At 48.6% G+C, this 19831-nt stretch overlaps 1 protein-coding gene across 2 annotated transcripts in view; it reads left to right on the top strand.

Annotated features, from left to right (window-relative positions):
* Window positions 1-19831, top strand: part of ATP2C2 (ATPase secretory pathway Ca2+ transporting 2) — a 147293-nt gene that overhangs the window by 94626 nt on the left and 32836 nt on the right. For both annotated transcript variants that reach the window (XM_063945715.1, XM_063945716.1), the window contains exons 8-18: window positions 3439-3588; window positions 4017-4085; window positions 5453-5528; window positions 6061-6127; window positions 7495-7619; window positions 10867-10964; window positions 11827-11928; window positions 14081-14170; window positions 16176-16277; window positions 17029-17185; window positions 18734-18904. In XM_063945715.1, coding sequence (XP_063801785.1) covers window positions 3439-3588; window positions 4017-4085; window positions 5453-5528; window positions 6061-6127; window positions 7495-7619; window positions 10867-10964; window positions 11827-11928; window positions 14081-14170; window positions 16176-16277; window positions 17029-17185; window positions 18734-18904 — 1207 coding nt within the window. The remainder of the gene's footprint in view (window positions 1-3438; window positions 3589-4016; window positions 4086-5452; window positions 5529-6060; window positions 6128-7494; window positions 7620-10866; window positions 10965-11826; window positions 11929-14080; window positions 14171-16175; window positions 16278-17028; window positions 17186-18733; window positions 18905-19831) is intronic.

The following is a 19831-nucleotide window of genomic DNA, read 5'->3' as shown; positions in this document are numbered from 1 at the left end:
GCGTGCTCTGTGTGACGCCGATAAGATCGCGCCTGTTTTGTTTGCTGGTTTCTCATCTCCACATATAAACATTACGAGCTGCTGCGCCCCCTCCTCTCACTCCTTTATTGGGCTGGCACATCTATATATTTGTTTGCAGTATATATTCATAAAGGCGGATTCAGTATACAGCACGCAGACCAATAACATAGCGTCCCCACCCTCGTCTCAGTGTCCAGTTACCAGAGATTGTCACATTGTGGTAGAAGCTGAGTTCAGTGACTTCAGTGTAGAGCAGCTGCTCGTCTACTAGGGCTGCGATAGACCCGGCTAATACACCGCCAGCCGCCCTGGCGCTGATTCACCTGGACAGTGTGCAGGACCAGCGCACGTCCTGGAGGGGTTTTCCCTTCACCAAACCCGCACATTGCACCCCAGCCTCTCCTGGGAGGTGGGAACAGCATCCTTTTCTACCCAGACTGGGAGGGTGGATCTTGTCTGTGACATCATGGCGCCAAACTTATATAACACTGACGTGGACGAGCATCTCTGTCACATTATATTTTCTAACCCCACCCCAGCCTTGTGCTGTAACCCTCACCAGCCCTGTGTTCTAACCCCCTCAGTCCGGTACTGTACCCCTTCTTAGTCTAATGCCCTAACCCCCACTCCCCAGTCCTGCTCTCTAAACCACCACCTTCCAAGTCCTACACTCTATAGCCCTCCCCACCCCATATCTGCACTCTATCCCAGTCCTGCGCTCTAAGCCTTCATCCCAGATCTGTGCTCTATACCCCCACCATCCCAGTCCTGCGCTCCAAACCCCTCCCCCACCCCAGACCTGCACGTTAAAGGTGCATACACACGGTGAGATATCGTCTATACCCGATTTTGACTATGCAGTTTCTCTTGAACTCCCCCAGAGCCCAGAAGCATCGATATTGTCTATACATACGGTGCGATTTTGGCTATGGCATACTTTGTACTAGATAGTCAAGATTGACTTGCCTGCACAGTCTATTTTTTCTTGCGATACTGATCCCGCGGGGCCGCACATCGGTATCGCAAGCTGTGTACACACTGTTCAATTTGCACTAACTTTCCTTATGATGTTGACTATATAGTAAAAATCGTAAGGTTACGTCGCACCGGTGTATGCACCTTAAGCCCACCACCCCAGACCTGCGCTGTAAGCCCACCACCACCCCAGACCTGCGCTGTAAGCCCACCACCACCCCAGACCTGCGCTGTAAGCCCACCACCACCCCAGACCTGCGCTCTAAGCCCACCACCACCCCAGACCTGCGCTGTAAGCCCACCACCACCCCAGACCTGCGCTGTAAGCCTACCACCACCCCAGACCTACGCTCTAAGCCCACCACCACCCCAGACCTATGCTCTAAGCCCACCACCACCCCAGACCTGCGCTCTAAGCCTACCACCACCCCAGACCTACTCTCTAAGCCCACCACCACCCCAGACCTGCTCTGTAAGTCCACCACCACCCCAGACCTGCGCTGTAAGCCCACCACCACCCCAGACCTGCGCTGTATGTCCACCACCACCCCAGACCTGCGCTGTAAGCCCACCACCACCCCAGACCTGCGCTGTAAGCCCACCACCACCCCAGACCTGCGCTGTAAGCCCACCACCACCCCAGACCTGCGCTGTAAGCCCACTACCACACCAGACCTGCGCTGTAAGCCCACCACCACCCCAGACCTACGCTCTAAGCCCACCACCACCCCAGACCTGCGCTGTAAGCCCACCACCACCCCAGACCTGCGCTGTAAGCCCACTACCACACCAGACCTGCGCTGTAAGCCCACCACCACCCCAGACCTGCGCTGTAAGCCCACCACCACCCCAGACCTACGCTCTAAGCCCACCACCACCCCAGACCTGCGCTGTAAGCCCACCACCACCCCAGACCTGCGCTGTAAGCCCACCACCACCCCAGACCTGCGCTGTAAGCCCACCACCACCCCAGACCTGCGCTCTAAGCCTACCATCACCCCAGACCTACGCTCTAAGCCCACCACCACCCCAGACCTGCGCTCTAAGCCTACCACCACCCCAGACCTACTCTCTAAGCCCACCACCACCCCAGACCTGCTCTGTAAGTCCACCACCACCCCAGACCTGCGCTGTAAGCCCACCACCACCCCAGACCTGCGCTGTATGTCCACCACCACCCCAGACCTGCGCTGTAAGCCCACCACCACCCCAGACCTGCGCTCTAAGCCCTCCACCACCCCAGACCTGCGCTCTAAGCCCACCACCACCCCAGACCTGCGCTGTATGTCCACCACCACCCCAGACCTGCGCTGTAAGCCCACCACCACCCCAGACCTGCGCTCTAAGCCCTCCACCACCCCAGACCTGCGCTCTAAGCCCACCACCACCCCAGACCTGCGCTCTAAGCCCACCACCAGCCCAGACCTGCGCTCTAAGCCCACCACCACCCCAGACCTGCGCTGTAAGCCCACCACCACCCCAGACCTGCGCTGTAAGCCCACCACCACCCCAGACCTGCGCTGTAAGCCCACCACCACCCCAGACCTGCGCTGTAAGCCCACCACCACCCCAGACCTGCGCTCTATGCCCACCACCACCCCTGACCTGCGCTCTAAGCCCACCACCACCCCAGACCTGCGCTCTAAGCCCTCCACCACTCCAGACCTGCGCTCTAAGCCCTTCACCACTCCAGACCTGCGCTCTATGCCCACCACCACCCCAGACCTGCGCTCTAAGCCCACCACCACCCCAGACCTGCGCTCTAAGCCCACCACCACCCCAGACCTGCGCTCTAAGCCCACCACCACCCCAGATCTGCGTTCTAAGCCCACCACCACCCCAGACCTGCGCTCTAAGCCCACCACCACCCCAGATCTGCGTTCTAAGCCCACCACCACCCCAGACCTGCGCTCTAAGCCCACCACCACCCCAGACCTGCGCTCTAAGCCCACCACCACCCCAGATCTGCGTTCTAAGCCCATCACCACCCCAGACCTGCGCTCTAAGCCCACCACCACCCCAGATCTGCGTTCTAAGCCCACCACCACCCCAGACCTGCGCTCTAAGCCCACCACCACCCCAGATCTGCGTTCTAAGCCCACCACCACCCCAGACCTGCGCTCTAAGCCCACCACCACCCCAGATCTGCGTTCTAAGCCCACCACCACCCCAGAACTGTGCTCTAAATCCTCCACCACTCCAGACTTGCAGTCTAAAAAAAAAAAACACAGATAAAAACCCCATCCCGCTCCTGAGCTCTAACACCCCCACCCCACTCCTGCACTCCACCCCAGCAATACACTGTCCCCCACAGACTTGCCTTCTGCCACCTGCAGCCCTGCACCTTTTCCCCACAACTACCATCGCTGTCCTCTTCCCGCAGCCAGCAGGTCTGTTATCCTACTGTATATATTATATAAAATAATGTTTTGTTCTTTTCAGACAACAGATCTTTTAGTAGATGAATCTAGTTTTACCGGAGAGACTGAACCATGCAGCAAAACTCACGGATCAGTGGACGAAGCCAGCGGCCTCACAACACTGAGCAACATTGTGTTCATGGGGACACTGGTGCGATACGGGAAAGGAAAGGTAATTCCAGGTGCAGCTTTATTGAAGCATTGCAGAATGTACAATAGGCCGTCTGTTCAGTGCGATATGATTCAAAATCCCCCATTGTATTAAAGGGAAGATAGAAACACATTATTTTATGTGTGCAAAAGAATAAATTGTGAATATTTGGATGTATATTTTCCATTATAAAATATTGCAATGTAGTTTATGCAGCTGTGTGGAAAGCTGGTATTACGTAAGAGAAATTTACAAAAGTGGTGGTTCCGTATGTTTTTGCTGAAATGCATATTGTCAGTTTATGCAGCCTACAAGGCAGGCCTGCTCAGTCTGCCTCCTCCCTCTCATTTTTATGTACTGATAACTTGCGGTTAAAAAACCTTTATTAGTGGCCTCTGAAATCAGTGACGTTTCCTGATACGCGTATCCCAATCTATTCTGTAACACAGGGCGTGGTCATTGGTGTGGGGGAGAACTCGCAGTTTGGAGAAGTCTTCAAGATGATGCAAGCGGAAGAGGTTTGTATCCCTCATCAGATAACCCCAGGGGTCACGTCCCAATTTCCAGCTTCTCGTCAGTGGGACCACGTTAATACAGTATCTCTACAACCAGAGCCCTGCTGTATCTCCCCATCTATTGGGCTCCTTGTCTGATGTGTTCCTGTACGCTGCATTTTGCACCCAGTTAGTAAATGGCCCCATGTCATTGATGGTCCTTACGTACTTCTGAGATTACAGTGTTGCAGCTTGTACTAGTTGGACCGGCTCTATAATCCTCCGTAGCTAATCTCCAATTCAAGCAGGTAATTAAGACAAGCATTGATGACCCAAGTTTAGATGTCAAATACTTCATCTACATGTAGCATTTAAAGAGCACATTCATTCAGTGAGTGCGTTTATATATTATAATATATTTATATATAAATATAATGACTTTGTGTACACCTTCTGGGCAATGCACCGCGTCCGTACGGAACAAAGGTTCAGTAGGAAGTTCCGGATACGGCAGAAAACTCCATAGTAGATAACATTTTGTTTCTAGACATTTAGCTTAAGCACAGCTGGACCCAGCAGCGGATCAGACAGGCATGCAGGAGAAGTCTCCTTATACCAGACGCCTCCTGCCGCATTACCATATGCTAGCGTTGCTGCTGCGTCCATGTGAGCAGCCGCTATACTTACCACGAGAGCCCCGGAATAAGGCTCATTATGCTGTTGTATTACTCGGAGATGAGACAGGTGGCTCCTTATGTCTTAGAGTCTTCTCTTCTCTGGTACAATGGTGGTCATTCCGAGTTGTTCGCTAGCTGCATTTGTTCGCTGTGCAGCAATGAGGCAAAAAAAACTGCACTTCTGCGCATGCGGCGCAATGCGCATGCGTGTCGTACAACTACAACGATCGATGTAGTTTTACACAAGGTCTAGCGAAGCTTTTCAGTCGCACTGCTGGCCGCAGAGTTATTGACAGGAAGAGGGCGTTTCTGGGTGTAAACTGACCGTTTTCAGGAAGTGTTCGAAAGAACGCAGGCGTGCCAGGAAAAACGCAGGCGTGGCTGGGCGAACGCAGGGCGTGTTTGTGACGTCAAAACAGGAACTGAACAGTCTGAAGTCATCGCAAGCGCTGAGTAGGTTTTGAGCTACTCTAAAACTGCACAAAAAAAATTTGCCGACGCTCTGCAATTCTTTCGTTCGCACTTCTGCTAAGCTAAAATACACTCCCAGTGGGAGGCGGCATAGCGTGTGCACGGCTGCTAAAAACTGCTAGCGAGCGAACAACTCGGAATGACCACCAATATCCCCTGTATCGGAGATTAGCACGTGCTGTTGTAACCATTTACCCCGTAGCATCAGTGATGTCAGTATTTATGTTTTATTTTATTTTTCAGACTCCGAAAACCCCTCTACAGAAAAGCATGGACAAGTTGGGGAAGCAGTTATCTCTGTTCTCATTCGGAATAATAGGTGAGCTAAGGAATTTTTAATAACAAGTGCAGGGTGTTGGAAGTGATCCTTAGCTGCGACCTGCAGGGGGCGGTAGTCTTACTCATTATTAGATGATGTAGCTGACTTTGTATCGTCAGCATATACCTAAAATTATAGGGGGACGTACGTGGCGAAGGCTGTCACCAGCGCCGTTACCACGGTGTAACTGTATCAGACCCTGACCACCCAATAGGAGGTGCTGAGTGTATTACTAGGTGCATATGCTCATGACCCCCTTCTGGCCACGTGCCATGCATACTGCGTGATACTAAGCGTGTGACTCTGTATGTGTGCTATATAACCCTTGCATTACTGTACTGACCTCCAGCATTAATATCTCCATAATAATACACACAACATGCTACACCCTGCATTTGTTACCCAAGCTGTGCTTAAACCAGGATATCCTGACAACATGCTGTATAATAGCGCTTGCAGTAGATGAGAGAGGAACTCCAGTCTTGCCCCTGTAATGTGAGTAATAGGAGCTGTGTCTGTGCCTCTCTTGCAGGGCTTATTATGCTGATCGGATGGCTCCAGGGAAAACCTCTGCTGAGTATGTTCACTATCGGAGTCAGGTAAGTTCCTGCCTCCCAATGTTCTCAGCGCTGAGTGATCACTGCCCTGAGGCCCCAAACCTCTCGCCCTGTGACAACATGACGATGACAAGACACAAGCCTCACTCAGCGGCCTCTCATTCCCTGGATACTTGTAATGGAGCCAAGAGGACAAGCTCCTGGCATTAACTGAGCAAATACTCTACCAGTGACCCCTGACCCCTGTGGGCCAGTTTTTATGCAAAAGTTACGATAATTCTCCTATTTGCGCCAGATCCTGGGAATAAGCCACTCTGGGCAGGGCGGCAGCAACTGTGGGCCCCCACTTACCGCTCCTTTACCCAGGAACCTGCACGGCTTCTATACTGTACGTTGTGTGCGTTTTATCTTCCCATAGTCCGTCCTCTGCGCACTGACAGCGATCTGGAATTACCTGTTGTGTTTACCACAAGGCTCCTGCTGCCAGTTTGGCACTTGGGGGGGGATTCAAATAGCGACAAGGGGTGAGGGGTTTTTGCCGTTGTGATGGCATGGAAATGCATCCAATGGCATCAAAACTCAAACACCTGGGCCTGATCTCGCCCGGGACACGTAGATTTGTGTACGCAGCCCCATGGCATATAGCCGTATTTACTCACACACCGCGGGTAATTGAAAGTAAAAATATGCTTTATTTTCTGGTTTCTGTGTTTATTTTATGTAACATTTTTTTAATATTTTGGTGGGGGGTTTTCTGTTTGCTTTTTTTCTGTTTTTAGGTAACTGAAAATCAGCAGCACAATGGGGTAGGGATGATAGGGATTATATTTTGATCTATGTTCTGGGGGATCCCCATTAAGCCAGCATGCTGAATATTTATTATTATCGGTGCATGACAGACGCCCTGATCTTATGGGAAATATTAATTGGTCAGATACTTATCTGCCCTCCAGAGATTGTGTCGCTGACATCACCCATATCGGCAGAAGGTCCAAAATTCAGGGCAGTCGGTGCCTCTGGGTGGGTTTGCACTCTTGTGTGTGGGTCTGAGAAGCCTATGCTCCTTTTAGCGTAGTGTTGCTCTCTTACTTCACTCACTACCATTGTGCTTCCACCTACGGGCACACAGGACTTGAGGTGGGTGGTCTTCATGTTGCCGGCGGGGTGGTTGACTGCCGGACAGAGACCACTCTCCGAGCAGGGCAGAGCCACTTGCACTGGAAAATCACATGGCTCCACCAAGAGGCTTGCAGAGGGCTCCGCTCCTGCCCATACTGCTCCGTGTATGGTTGCTAGGAATGATGCCCGTGCAGGTAGACTGCCCTAGTTGTAGGTCTGCAGGAAGTACCTATAAGGATCATCATATTTCTGCCTCCATCACTGTGACGCTGCATCTTCACCTCTTTCAGTTTAGCTGTGGCTGCTATTCCAGAAGGTCTTCCCATCGTTGTCACTGTGACGTTGGCCCTCGGAGTAATGCGTATGGCCAAGAAACGAGTGATCGTCAAGAAACTGCCAATAGTAGAGACACTGGGTGAGACGTTCAGAGTATTCTAAAGTATAATATTGCTCTGTAGGGTGGTGCTCTGGAGTATGGTGGTGCTCTGTAGCAGAGTGCTTATCTGGAGTATGGTTATAGGGTGGTGCTCTGTAGCAGAGTGCTGCTCTGGAGTATGGTTATAGGGTGGTGCTCTGTAGCAGAGTGCTGCTCTGGAGTATGGTATGGTTGTAGGGTGGTGCTCTGTAGCAGAGTGCTGCTCTGGAGTATGGTATGGTTGTAGGGTGGTGCTCTGGAGTGCGGTATAGTGGTTGAGCATGGTATGGTGGTTCGGTGGTGCTCTGGAGTGTGATATAGTGGTTGAGCAAGGTATGGTTGTACGGTGGTGCTCTGGAGTGTGGTATAGTGGTTGAGCAAAGTATGGTTGTACGGTGGTGCTCTGGAGTGTGGTATAGTGGTTGAGCATGGTATGGTTGTACGGTGGTGCTCTGGAGTGTTGTATAGTGGTTGAGCAAGGTATGGTTGTACGGTGGTGCTCTGGAGTGTGGTATAGTGGTTGAGCATGGTATGGTTGTTTGGTGGTGCTCTGGAGTGTGGTTTAGTGTTTGAGCATGGTATGGTTGTACGGTGGTGCTCTGGAGTGTGGTATAGTAGTTGAGCATGGTATGGTTGTACGGTGGTGCTCTAGAGTGTGGTATAGTGGTTGAGCAAGGTATGGTTGTACGGTGCTGCTCTGGAGTGTGGTATAGTGGTTGAGCTTGGTATGGTTGTACGGTGGTGCTCTGGAGTGTGGTATAGTGGTTGAGCATGGTATGGTTGTACGGTGGTGCTCTGGAGTGTGGTATAGTGGTTGAGCATGGCATGGTTGTTCGGTGGTGCTCTGGAGTGTGGTATAGTGGTTGAGCATGGTATGGTTGTTCGGTGGTGCTCTGGAGTGTGGTATAGTGGTTGAGCATGGCATGGTTGTTCGGTGGTGCTCTGGAGTGTGGTATAGTGGTTGAGCATGGTATGGTTGTTCGGTGGTGCTCTGGAGTGTGATTTAGTGTTTGAGCATGGTATGGTTGTACGGTGGTGCTCTGGAGTGTGGTATAGTGGTTGAGCAAGGTATGGTTGTACGGTGGTGCTCTGGAGTGTGGTATAGTGGTTGAGCAAGGTATGGTTGTACGGTGGTGATCTGGAGTGTGGTATAGTGGTTGAGCAAGGTATGGTTGTACGGTGGTGCTCTGGAGTGTGGTATAGTGGTTGAGGAAGGTATGGTTGTACGGTGGTGCTCTGGAGTGTGGTATAGTGGTTGAGCAAGGTATGGTTGTACGGTGGTGCTCTGGAGTGTGGTATAGTGGTTGAGCAAGGTATGGTTGTACGGTGGTGCTCTGGAGTGTGGTATAGTGGTTGAGCAAGGTATGGTTGTACGGTGGTGCTCTGGAGTGTGGTATAGTGGTTGAGCATGGTATGGTTGTTTGGTGGTGCTCTGGAGTGTGGTTTAGTGTTTGAGCATGGTATGGTTGTACGGTGGTGCTCTGGAGTGTGGTATAGTAGTTGAGCATGGTATGGTTGTACGGTGGTGCTCTAGAGTGTGGTATAGTGGTTGAGCAAGGTATGGTTGTACGGTGCTGCTCTGGAGTGTGGTATAGTGGTTGAGCTTGGTATGGTTGTACGGTGGTGCTCTGGAGTGTGGTATAGTGGTTGAGCATGGTATGGTTGTACGGTGGTGCTCTGGAGTGTGGTATAGTGGTTGAGCATGGCATGGTTGTTCGGTGGTGCTCTGGAGTGTGGTATAGTGGTTGAGCATGGTATGGTTGTTCGGTGGTGCTCTGGAGTGTGGTATAGTGGTTGAGCATGGCATGGTTGTTCGGTGGTGCTCTGGAGTGTGGTATAGTGGTTGAGCATGGTATGGTTGTTCGGTGGTGCTCTGGAGTGTGATTTAGTGTTTGAGCATGGTATGGTTGTACGGTGGTGCTCTGGAGTGTGGTATAGTGGTTGAGCAAGGTATGGTTGTACGGTGGTGCTCTGGAGTGTGGTATAGTGGTTGAGCAAGGTATGGTTGTACGGTGGTGATCTGGAGTGTGGTATAGTGGTTGAGCAAGGTATGGTTGTACGGTGGTGCTCTGGAGTGTGGTATAGTGGTTGAGGAAGGTATGGTTGTACGGTGGTGCTCTGGAGTGTGGTATAGTGGTTGAGCAAGGTATGGTTGTACGGTGGTGCTCTGGAGTGTGGTATAGTGGTTGAGCAAGGTATGGTTGTACGGTGGTGCTCTGGAGTGTGGTATAGTGGTTGAGCAAGGTATGGTTGTACGGTGGTGCTCTGGAGTGTGGTATAGTGGTTGAGCAAGGTATGGTTGTACGGTGGTGCTCTGGAGTGTGGTATAGTGGTTGAGCAAGGTATGGTTGTACGGTGGTGCTCTGGAGTGTGGTATAGTGGTTGAGCAAGGTATGGTTGTACGGTGGTGCTCTGGAGTGTGGTATAGTGGTTGAGCAAGGTATGGTTGTACGGTGGTGCTCTGGAGTGTGGTATAGTGGTTGAGCAAGGTATGGTTGTACGGTGGTGCTCTGGAGTGTGGTATAGTGGTTGAGCAAGGTATGGTTGTACGGTGGTGCTCTGGAGTGTGGTATAGTGGTTGAGCAAGGTATGGTTGTACGGTGGTGCTCTGGAGTGTGGTATAGTGGTTGAGCAAGGTATGGTTGTACGGTGGTGCTCTAGAGTGTGGTATAGTGGTTGAGCAAGGTATGGTTGTACGGTGGTGCTCTGGAGTGTGGTATAGTGGTTGAGCAAGGTATGGTTGTACGGTGGTGCTCTGGAGTGTGGTATAGTGGTTGAGCAAGGTATGGTTGTAGGGTGGTGCTTTGTAGCATGTTGTACTATTGTAGAGTGTAGTATAATTGTAGTATAGCTTTTTTTGTAGAGTATTGTTGTATTTTAGAGCATGATATATTGTACAAAACAATCCTAATATGGCCTCTAGTTTGGGAGTTTCCTTTTGGTGGAATCTGGATTTTTTTTATCTGCATAGATGGAGTTACAATCTTGGATTCCACATTTTGAAGACATGGCGGCCGTACTGATAGTATCCTTCAGACTTTGTGTTATATGAAGTATTTGTGCTTTATATAAGGGCATTTATATTTTGGGAGATTGTATCTTTGTATACCAGTTGGACCAACATATTTAGTCTATAGCACCAGATTCCTGCACCAGAGACCCTCAGACAGGTTTGGTTATTGTGCTGGCGCCTGCTGTTTTCTCCATAGTCTGATAATCTACCTCTATATGCTCCTTGTACATACAGGTTGCTGCAATGTCATCTGCTCAGACAAGACTGGCACACTAACAGCCAATGAGATGACTGCCACCAGGCTAGTCACATCGGATGGGCTGCATGCGGAGGTGAGTCCTAGTAGCTTCATCCACATGTTTCTAGAACAAGCCATGACTGCTTTAGAACATAACAGTCTGGCCGGGTACACAGTCATTTCTATTCGAAGCCTAGAGAGGTGATGTCCACTCACTTCATACCCCTCAGTGAGCATGAAAATAATATACTATGCTCCTAATACAACAATTATCTCCTCAGCGAAACACTAAGAAGTGGTAACTGCTATGTACACCTAACTAACTATAGTCGTATTTGTCTGACAAGTTATACTGAATTTGATGATTTTGCCACTGAATCCCCACTGTGTTTTTTATGGGAGGTTTATTTCTAACGTATCTACTTGTGAGCTGAATCCTCAACTCACAAGTAGATAGGTTAGAAATAAACAAAACCCAAAAAAGTCTAATTTGAAGTGACTAATAATTCTCAGATCATCTTATCAATTAGAGATCTGAATTTTAAAAAATTCTATGTTTTGTTAAATTATAATTGACTTATATAGAGACATGGGGGTCAATCCAATTAGCTGTGATATTATTGCAGCAGGGGCCTCACTTTACGGCATGCTGTATTCGTACAAAACTGCTCGCCATTCCATAGAGGTCGGAGCAATTATGTGCGAATTGGGCCTGATTCGAGCCTGCGAAGGGTGAGAGATCGGGTGCAGTTGCCGGCGTTTAAACGCCGTTGCAACAGCACTTGGCATCCTTCGTAGCTAATTGGATTGACCCCATAGAATTTAACAGCAGATAAGGACCATTTGGCACATCTAGTCTTCCCCTTTTTTTACCTTTGGTAACCTCTACCCTATTTGATCCTTAGTTGTTTGTAAGGATATTCTTATGACGACTTCTGTTATCGTTGAATCCTCAGGCCACAGGGATTGGTTATGACGCGAAAGGGACCGTTAATTTACTACCATCAAATGAAGAGGTTCAAGAGTTCTCCAACGTGTCAGTAGGAAAGCTGGTGGAGGTAAGACCAATCATACAGTCCCCACAGTTACTCCTCATGCTGCGATACTCTGGCCAATGTGAGTCACCGATTGGAGGACACGCCTACAGCGAGATTTAAGCCAGTGGCGCTGGTGCACAGCCCGCTCCCTGCAGCTGCTTCCTCTGCGTGTATAGCGAATTCTCTATCATTACATTTTACATCTAATGTTTTCTGTCTGACTTTGTATGCCCAGGAAAGAAAGAAATCACAAAATAGAGTAAAAAGGTACTTTACCTAGGACTATAATAGCAGACACAATATTATATAACGGACTGTAGAATTGGTCATAATTAGAAAGTATAATTTATTCTAAAGGTTGTTCCCAAACAAATAAGATTTACATTAGTTATATCCCTAAATCCCAGCTCCGATAATCAACATGGTTTTACCCTTGTTGTTGCCCCCTGGAAGGGACCGTGAAAAATTGCCGGGTAAAGCCGGGTTTTGAGTTGAAGTGAAAGGGTCGACCCAGGTTACGCGTGCTGGGTCCGCGTCCCTGGTCATGAACAGGGTTTTTCTTGGGTCCAGCTATAGCTGGCGTTACCCTCTGGAAACCTGGCAGCGGGGCTTTAGTACATAGGGAAACTGCGGTAAAACACTGAAAACAGGGTTTTTACCACATTTTTCCTGTTAGTGCATCCCGCCCTCCGTGTCAAAGGGGTATTATTAGGAAAGCTTGTGTATTAAGGAATAATGTACCCCTAGTCTAGACGTTCACAGGGGCTCAGAGAGGAGGTATGGAAATAGGCAGTAATTACCCGGGCAGGGTAAAGTCTGGCAGGGGCTGGGCCAGCCTTTGAGGCGGAGGAATGTACCCTCAGTGCGCAGTATACAGCAAAACTTTGACCACGCGTGACCACAGCCCCACTAGCACCCTGCCACAATACGTTTCTGCAGCCCTGTAAGTGTATATGGATGTGAGGTGTCGCCGGGAATGACGGCCTATTGCCATGTGCTTTTATATTGTTACAGGGGTCCTACAGTACAGGGTGCATTACATATGAGCAGGAACAGCAGCACAGAGTGTTTTACCTCAGACACTTCCCACATGTTCATGTGTAGGCAGGTGTGACATGGGAGGAGCTAGCCTAACATTCAACACATCTGGGAATCTGAGCTATAACAGCAGCACAGAGTGTTTTACCTCAGATACTTCCCACATGTTCATGTGTAGGCAGGTATGGCGTGGGCGGATATAGTCTAACATGCAGCACATCTTGGTATCTGAGCAGTAACAGCAGCACAGAGTGTTTTACCTCAGATAATTCCCACATGTTCATGTGTAGGCAGGTGTGACGTGGGAGGAGCTAGGCCAACATGCGGCACATCTGGGTATCTGAGCAGTAACAGCAGCACAGAGTGTTTTACCTCAGATACTTCCCACATGTTCATGTGTAGGCAGGTATGGCGTGGGCGGATATAGTCTAACATGCAGCACATCTTGGTATCTGAGCAGTAACAGCAGCACAGAGTGTTTTACCTCAGATAATTCCCACATGTTCATGTGTAGGCAGGTGTGACGTGGGAGGAGCTAGGCCAACATGCGGCACATCTGGGTATCTGAGCAGTAACAGCAGCACAGAGTGTTTTACCTCAGATACTTCCCGCGTGTTCATGTGTAGGCAGGTATGGCGTGGGTGGATATAGTCTAACATGCAGCACATCTGGGTATCTGAGGAGTAACAGCAGCACAGAGTGTTTTACCTCTGATAATTCCCACATGTTCATGTGTAGGCAGGTGTGACGTGGGAGGAGCTAGGCCAACATGCGGCACATCTGGGTATCTGAGCAGTAACAGCAGCACAGAGTGTTTTACCTCAGATACTTCCCGCGTGTTCATGTGTAGGCAGGTATGGCGTGGGTGGATATAGTCTAACATGCAGCACATCTGGGTATCTGAGGAGTAACAGCAGCACAGAGTGTTTTACCTCTGATAATTCCCACATGTTCATGTGTAGGCAGGTGTGACGTGGGAGGAGCTAGCCTAACATGCGGCACATCTGGGTATCCGAGCAGGAACAGCAGCACAGAGTAACGGTGTTAGGACCCTCTTGCAATGATACAACAGATTGTGGTGTCGGATGATTCTCTATCGTTTGTACATCTGACTCGTTCTTTTGTTTTCTGCCAGGCTGGTTGTGTTGCCAATAATGCAGTCATCCAGGAGAACTCACTCTTGGGACAGCCAACAGAGGGCGCACTACTAGTCCTTGCAATGAAGGTAAGACTGCTGCAAGAACAAGGTGGCGGAATAACGACGGTGACATAAATGACTGTGGTTCTATGTGTGGCACAGTAGAGAATACACCGGGTACATCTCCATGGTCACTGACACATAAAATACAAGTTGGTTTATATAGAGAGCTCCTAATAACATTGACAACTATATATACCTTCGGATGTCTGACATTGTATATGCATTTGTTATGCAGCCACGTGCAGACTATTGCTATCTGTTATCCGGAAGGTTGGGGCTATACGGTGGGTTCCTATGGCCTTTACTATGTATTTTATCTTATCTTCCCATTTTACTAGCACTCGTTATTCCTCATACTATCTAAGTGTATTAATTTATTAACCATTATTTATACAGCGCGCACATATTCCACAGTCCGTCACATCAGCCTTGCCACATGGAGCTTACACTCTATGTCCCCCATCACCTACACAAACAAACACACACTAGGGGTATTTTTGTTGCCTGAAGTTAATTCACCCACCACTATGTGTTTGGAGTGTGTGAGGAAACCGGAGTACCCGAGGGGGGACCCATGCAAACATTGTGAGAACATACAAACCCCACACGATTAGTCTTGACCTGGAGTTAGGTTTACAACCGCAATGGTGTGAGGCAGTAATGCTAACCAAGACGCCAACCATGCCGCCCTGCCACTTTCTCTGACGCGTCTACCACTATGGCCGCCTCTCTGGCTGAATTAATCCTGTTACTGTTTATCATGGTTTTTGGTTGGTTTATTGTGTTGTGGATTTTTTGTTTACATTTTCTCTGCGACGTAACCTGTAGGTAATCGCAAACCCTATATATCCGAGACGTTGTGCAGCATTGCATTTCGCAGTAACACTGCCATAGAAAGTGCTGTAGCAGAGAGAACCAGTTCCTCCTGCATGACATGGTGTCAGAACCAGGTGGTGCCCGGTACTTAGTGCGTTGGTTCTGTGCCCACACAGTGTTCTTGCCCATGAGGAAACTAGCTATTCGCTCCCTCACTCCCATGTCATGTATAAAAACAAGAAAGACATTTTCTGACACAAAGGGAATCCATGTTCTGGTAAAGTGTCTGAGCGGGTTTCTGTAAGACGGTGACGTTGTTCGAGGAGACCTGACAAAGGTCACCGTGCCTTGTTCTGTGTGATTAGTGTGGTGGAAAGATCTATAGGAGGGCTCATTCCTGCAGACAGTTGGATGAAACCGGTTCTGAGAAACCAAGGACAATAGATATACCTTTATTGCTAGTTGTACTGTATATGTCACACATAGCAGAATGCTGACAACATCCTACAATGTCAGTGTGACAATGGGAGGCCGGAGGGGAATGTATAACTGCCAAGCTAATAATGTCATTGCTAAGGTGGGGTCTCCATTACCTCCCACACCGGCTAAGTTACAGTCTCTGAGCCACTACGGAGCTTCTCCATAAACACGGAATTCATCTCCAGCTCCCCCTACTGCCTAGAAGTAGTTACTGCATTCTTTCAGTATTTGCGATTTAGATAATGGGGCAGATGTAACAAGCCTGGAGAAGTGATAAAGCAGTAATAAGTGGAAGGTGGTAATGCACCAGCCAATCCGCTCCTGTCAATTTACATATTGCACCTGATTGGCTGGTGCGTTATCACCTTGCACTTATCACTGCTTTATCATTTCTCGAACACTTCTCCAGGCTTAATACATCTGCCCCCACAACTTTTATATGTTGCATATCAGTTTTAATTGGCAGGATAATCACCAAAAAAAAGTACCCATTTCCTAGCGCAAAAGCTTCACTTTCAAATTCACTTCCAATAAATTGATTTTGACTCTTAGTTGATCTATAATACTGCAAATTCCCCCAACAACATATGAAAGAGAAGGGCGGCCCCCAGGTCTGACACGGTTTAACCTAATATAATTGATGTACAGATATGATCCTGTGTGTTTGCGGTTTATCTAATACAAACCACTTTTTGTCTTATATTCTTCTAATATACGCACCATTGTATTCTAGATGGGTCTGGGAAACGCGAGTGCAAATTACATACGCAAGAAAGAGATTCCATTTAGTTCGGAGCAGAGATGGATGGCGGTGAAATGCGCAGACAAATTGGAGGTAAAACACGACCACACTTCTACCAAAACGGTCTCCAGAGACTTTACATCAAAATAAAAATTGTCCCTGAAAACCTGTGACTGGCGCAAAAATTAAACAAAAATCTGTCATCATTTATAGAGGCGTTTCCCAAACGGCCTCTGGAGGTTTCATAGCGTTCCGTATATACCGCTAGTCTGGGGGAGATTAGATTTTATCTGATCTCCACCAAACACAATGAAAAAAAATGATTTCCACTTCATCACTTAGTGACGCCTGTCAGCGGTGCGGGAAGAAAAATTGACATTCACAAATGGTGACATATTCATGATATCAGCATTTAACATGTTGAGACCAGATTTTTTTTGACAGCGTGTTATTGTTAGGGTTGGGGAATAGACTACAATGTGCAAAAATCGGTATGTTGACTTTCTGGCCGGAACCCGCTACCAGAAATCAGTTTGTTTGTCTAATTAAGGGGGACATTTACTAAGCAGTGATAAGAGCGGGGAAGTGAGCCAGTGGAGAAGTTGCCCCATCAACCAATCAGCAGCTCTGTAATAATTTTATAGTATGCAAATTATAGATGTTACTTCAGTGCTGATTGGTTGCCATGGGCAACTTCTCTACTGGCTCACTTCTCCGCTCTAATCACTGCTTAGTAAATGTCCCTCTAATTATTTAAATTGGATTATTTTTTGTTGTTGTGTTTTCTCCAGAGTGGCCAGAAATGTGATTCATTCTCTGTTTATAACCGTTGTTTTCTTGGTAGAATCAGGAAGAAGTGTATTTCATGAAGGGAGCGTTTGAGGAGGTGATTCAGTATTGTACCACCTACAACAGCGGCGGGATCTCCGTGCCACTCACGCACCAACAGCGGGCTCTCTATCTCCAAGAGGAGAAGAACATGGGGAGTCAGGGGCTGCGAGGTACGTGTTGGCATATTTTCCCTTACCAGGGGGTAAATTTACTAAGATGGGAGTTCTATTTAAGGTGTGATGTTGCCCAGAGCAACCAATCAGATTCCAGGTATTATCTTCTAGAAGGTGCTAGATAAATGAGAAGTAGAAGCTGATTGGTTGCTATGGGCAACATCCCATCTTAAATAGAACTCCCATCTTAGTAAATTTACCCCCATGAGCGGCTATATGTCCCGTGTCGTGTAATTCATGTATGATTCACAGCCTGTTTCTCCACAGTGTAAAGCTGATAGTTAGGGATTCTGTATCCCCCACTTTTCTTCATGTTATTTTACTTGGAGAACAGAGATATAGAAAGATAATACAATGGAGTCAATCCAATCAGCCGTGATGTCCCCCCCCCCCCTCCCCCCCCGCCAATAAGTATGGTTTTTGCCGCACTTACGGTACTGCCAGATTTTTGTTCGCAGGCCCGTAGGACTGTATACAAAAATCCATGACTCTGGAACGAGATGGGGCCATGAGGGGGTCAAATTCCTCTGCCGTTGCCACAGCAACTCACCCCCGTTGCAGGTGGAGGTGGTTAATTGGATCTACCCCATTATCTGGTAGGGAACACCAGCACTTGTACAGAGTTTGCCCACGGTAGCGCCCCAGATCACAGGCGCAAATCGTCTTTATTAAAAAAATCCGCCAAATACAAGCATGTGCAAATAGGCAACTACGGTGTGTGTCCCTTCCGGGCAACCGCAACATACGGTATACGCCTGGAAGAAGCCAGCAACACCTTATATACGCTAACCCTTACGTAATACCTGGACATGTGTTTTATTACCATTGATTTTATTTGCAACAAGCGCATTCAGTAAAACTGCTCAAACCTCTATTGCAGCATAACCTCTCCTGCCTGTATGAGGGAGAAAATTATTTGGTTAAACCCATTCACAAAAGCATAATACATGCCTGAGCGCCGAGGAAGTCGCCGATCTGTGTCAGTGGCACATTCGCAGGCGGCCAGTCACAAGCATTTCCCTAATACTTAGGACCATCCTCGTGCTCCTTGCACTAATTATACACCTCTCCCAGCCGTGTGTGTGCCCTTAGCCCAGTCTGCAAACACACCCCTCGGTCCTGTATTGTTACGTTGCCATCCGGCCTATCCTGGCACAAGTGGTAGTTGCGCAAATCTCCGCGGGCGCACATGCGTGCAGCCCATCCTCTGGCCGTGTGCACAGTATAAGCCATAGCAGGCATTGTACTCAGCGGCTGCATGCATGTTGCATGCTTGGAAGTAAATACAGTAAATAATAGTCGACGACAGCAGCAGCTATGTGGCACACCTACCTCTATAGATCCGCCTGTGAAAGTAGCGTTGTTATCAGCGCAGATTTGCGCCAGTTCTGACTGTACTTTTAAATTCAATAGGTGCCTCATTCTCCGAGCCATCGGAGTATTAGCCACTGGCGTGCAGCCTGGGTTATGCGGATGGCCTGTGTCTGTCTGTGGTGCAGCAGCAGTAGATGATGTATAACCCTGCCTCTTGCTCCGTTCCTCTAGTGTTAGCCCTGGCCTCTGGCTCCGAGCTGGGGAAACTGGTATTTCTCGGAATGATTGGTATCATTGATCCGCCACGAAGCGGGGTGCGCGAAGCTGTCCAGATCCTGCTGGAGTCGGGGGTGTCTGTGAAGATGATCACAGGTGACGCGCTGGAGACTGCGCAGGCCATTGGTGAGTGCGTGGTATAGGTAATCTCTGCATTTCAGCATTTGGTATAGTTATACTCTGTTCATATAAAGCTTCATACCTGAGCGCGGCTTCACCTGTATTTGCTCCGGGAATCCTTTCATCTGTCTCTGCCGCAGGCATCAAACAGTTCTGTTGTTCTAGCAAATAATACAAATTGTTATCCTGCCAACACAAGCTTCCGATCTTCTCTGTGTGACGACGGGAGAGGTCAGAACGAAGATTTTTGTTTTACTCTTTTCAAACCGAGCTGAGTCTATTGGAGTATAATGTGTGGCTGGAACATGCAGACTTATCCAGTCACTTATAAGTTGCAATCCATATTCCCAGTACCCTCACTTTCATTTTCTTTCCTTGAAGTCTACGCCATTCGCCTTCCACCCTGTTCACCTTTGTGTAGCTGTCATCTATGGACCTCCTGGTTCTGTCTCCAAATGTATTGATAACTTTACCTCCTATTTCCTCTCTTCCGACCTTCCCACTCTCATCTTGGGGTAATTCAATATCCCACTGACTTGTCAAAAAGTATCTCCCTGACAACAGATTTTGGTCTTTCTCAAAAGACGTCCAGTTCCTCCCTTATGAGTGGACACACCCTTTGGTCTTCACTCACCAATGTGATGCAGTATCTCCGATTCCACCAATTCCCCATTCCCTTGCTCTCCACTTCATCCTTTCCTTTCATTTTTCTCCAAGCTCCTAAAGAGTATTATGTACAGACACGTTACCTCCATTCTTGCCTCACACTCCCATTTCAGTCTGGCTTTCATCCGCTATGCTAAATAAAAACTGCCCTCAATAAAGTCAGCAATGATCTCCTTGCTGCCAAATTCAAGGGTCACTACTCTCCGCTCATTCTCCTCAACCTCTCTGCTGCCTTTGACATTGTGGACCCCCCTATCCTCCTGCAAA

This window comes from Pseudophryne corroboree, chromosome 11 (assembly GCF_028390025.1).
Source record: "Pseudophryne corroboree isolate aPseCor3 chromosome 11, aPseCor3.hap2, whole genome shotgun sequence".
Classification (NCBI taxonomy): domain Eukaryota; kingdom Metazoa; phylum Chordata; class Amphibia; order Anura; family Myobatrachidae; genus Pseudophryne; species Pseudophryne corroboree.
The sequence above is the reverse complement of the archived record's forward strand: the minus strand, read 5'-3'. Positions and strand labels throughout refer to the sequence as shown.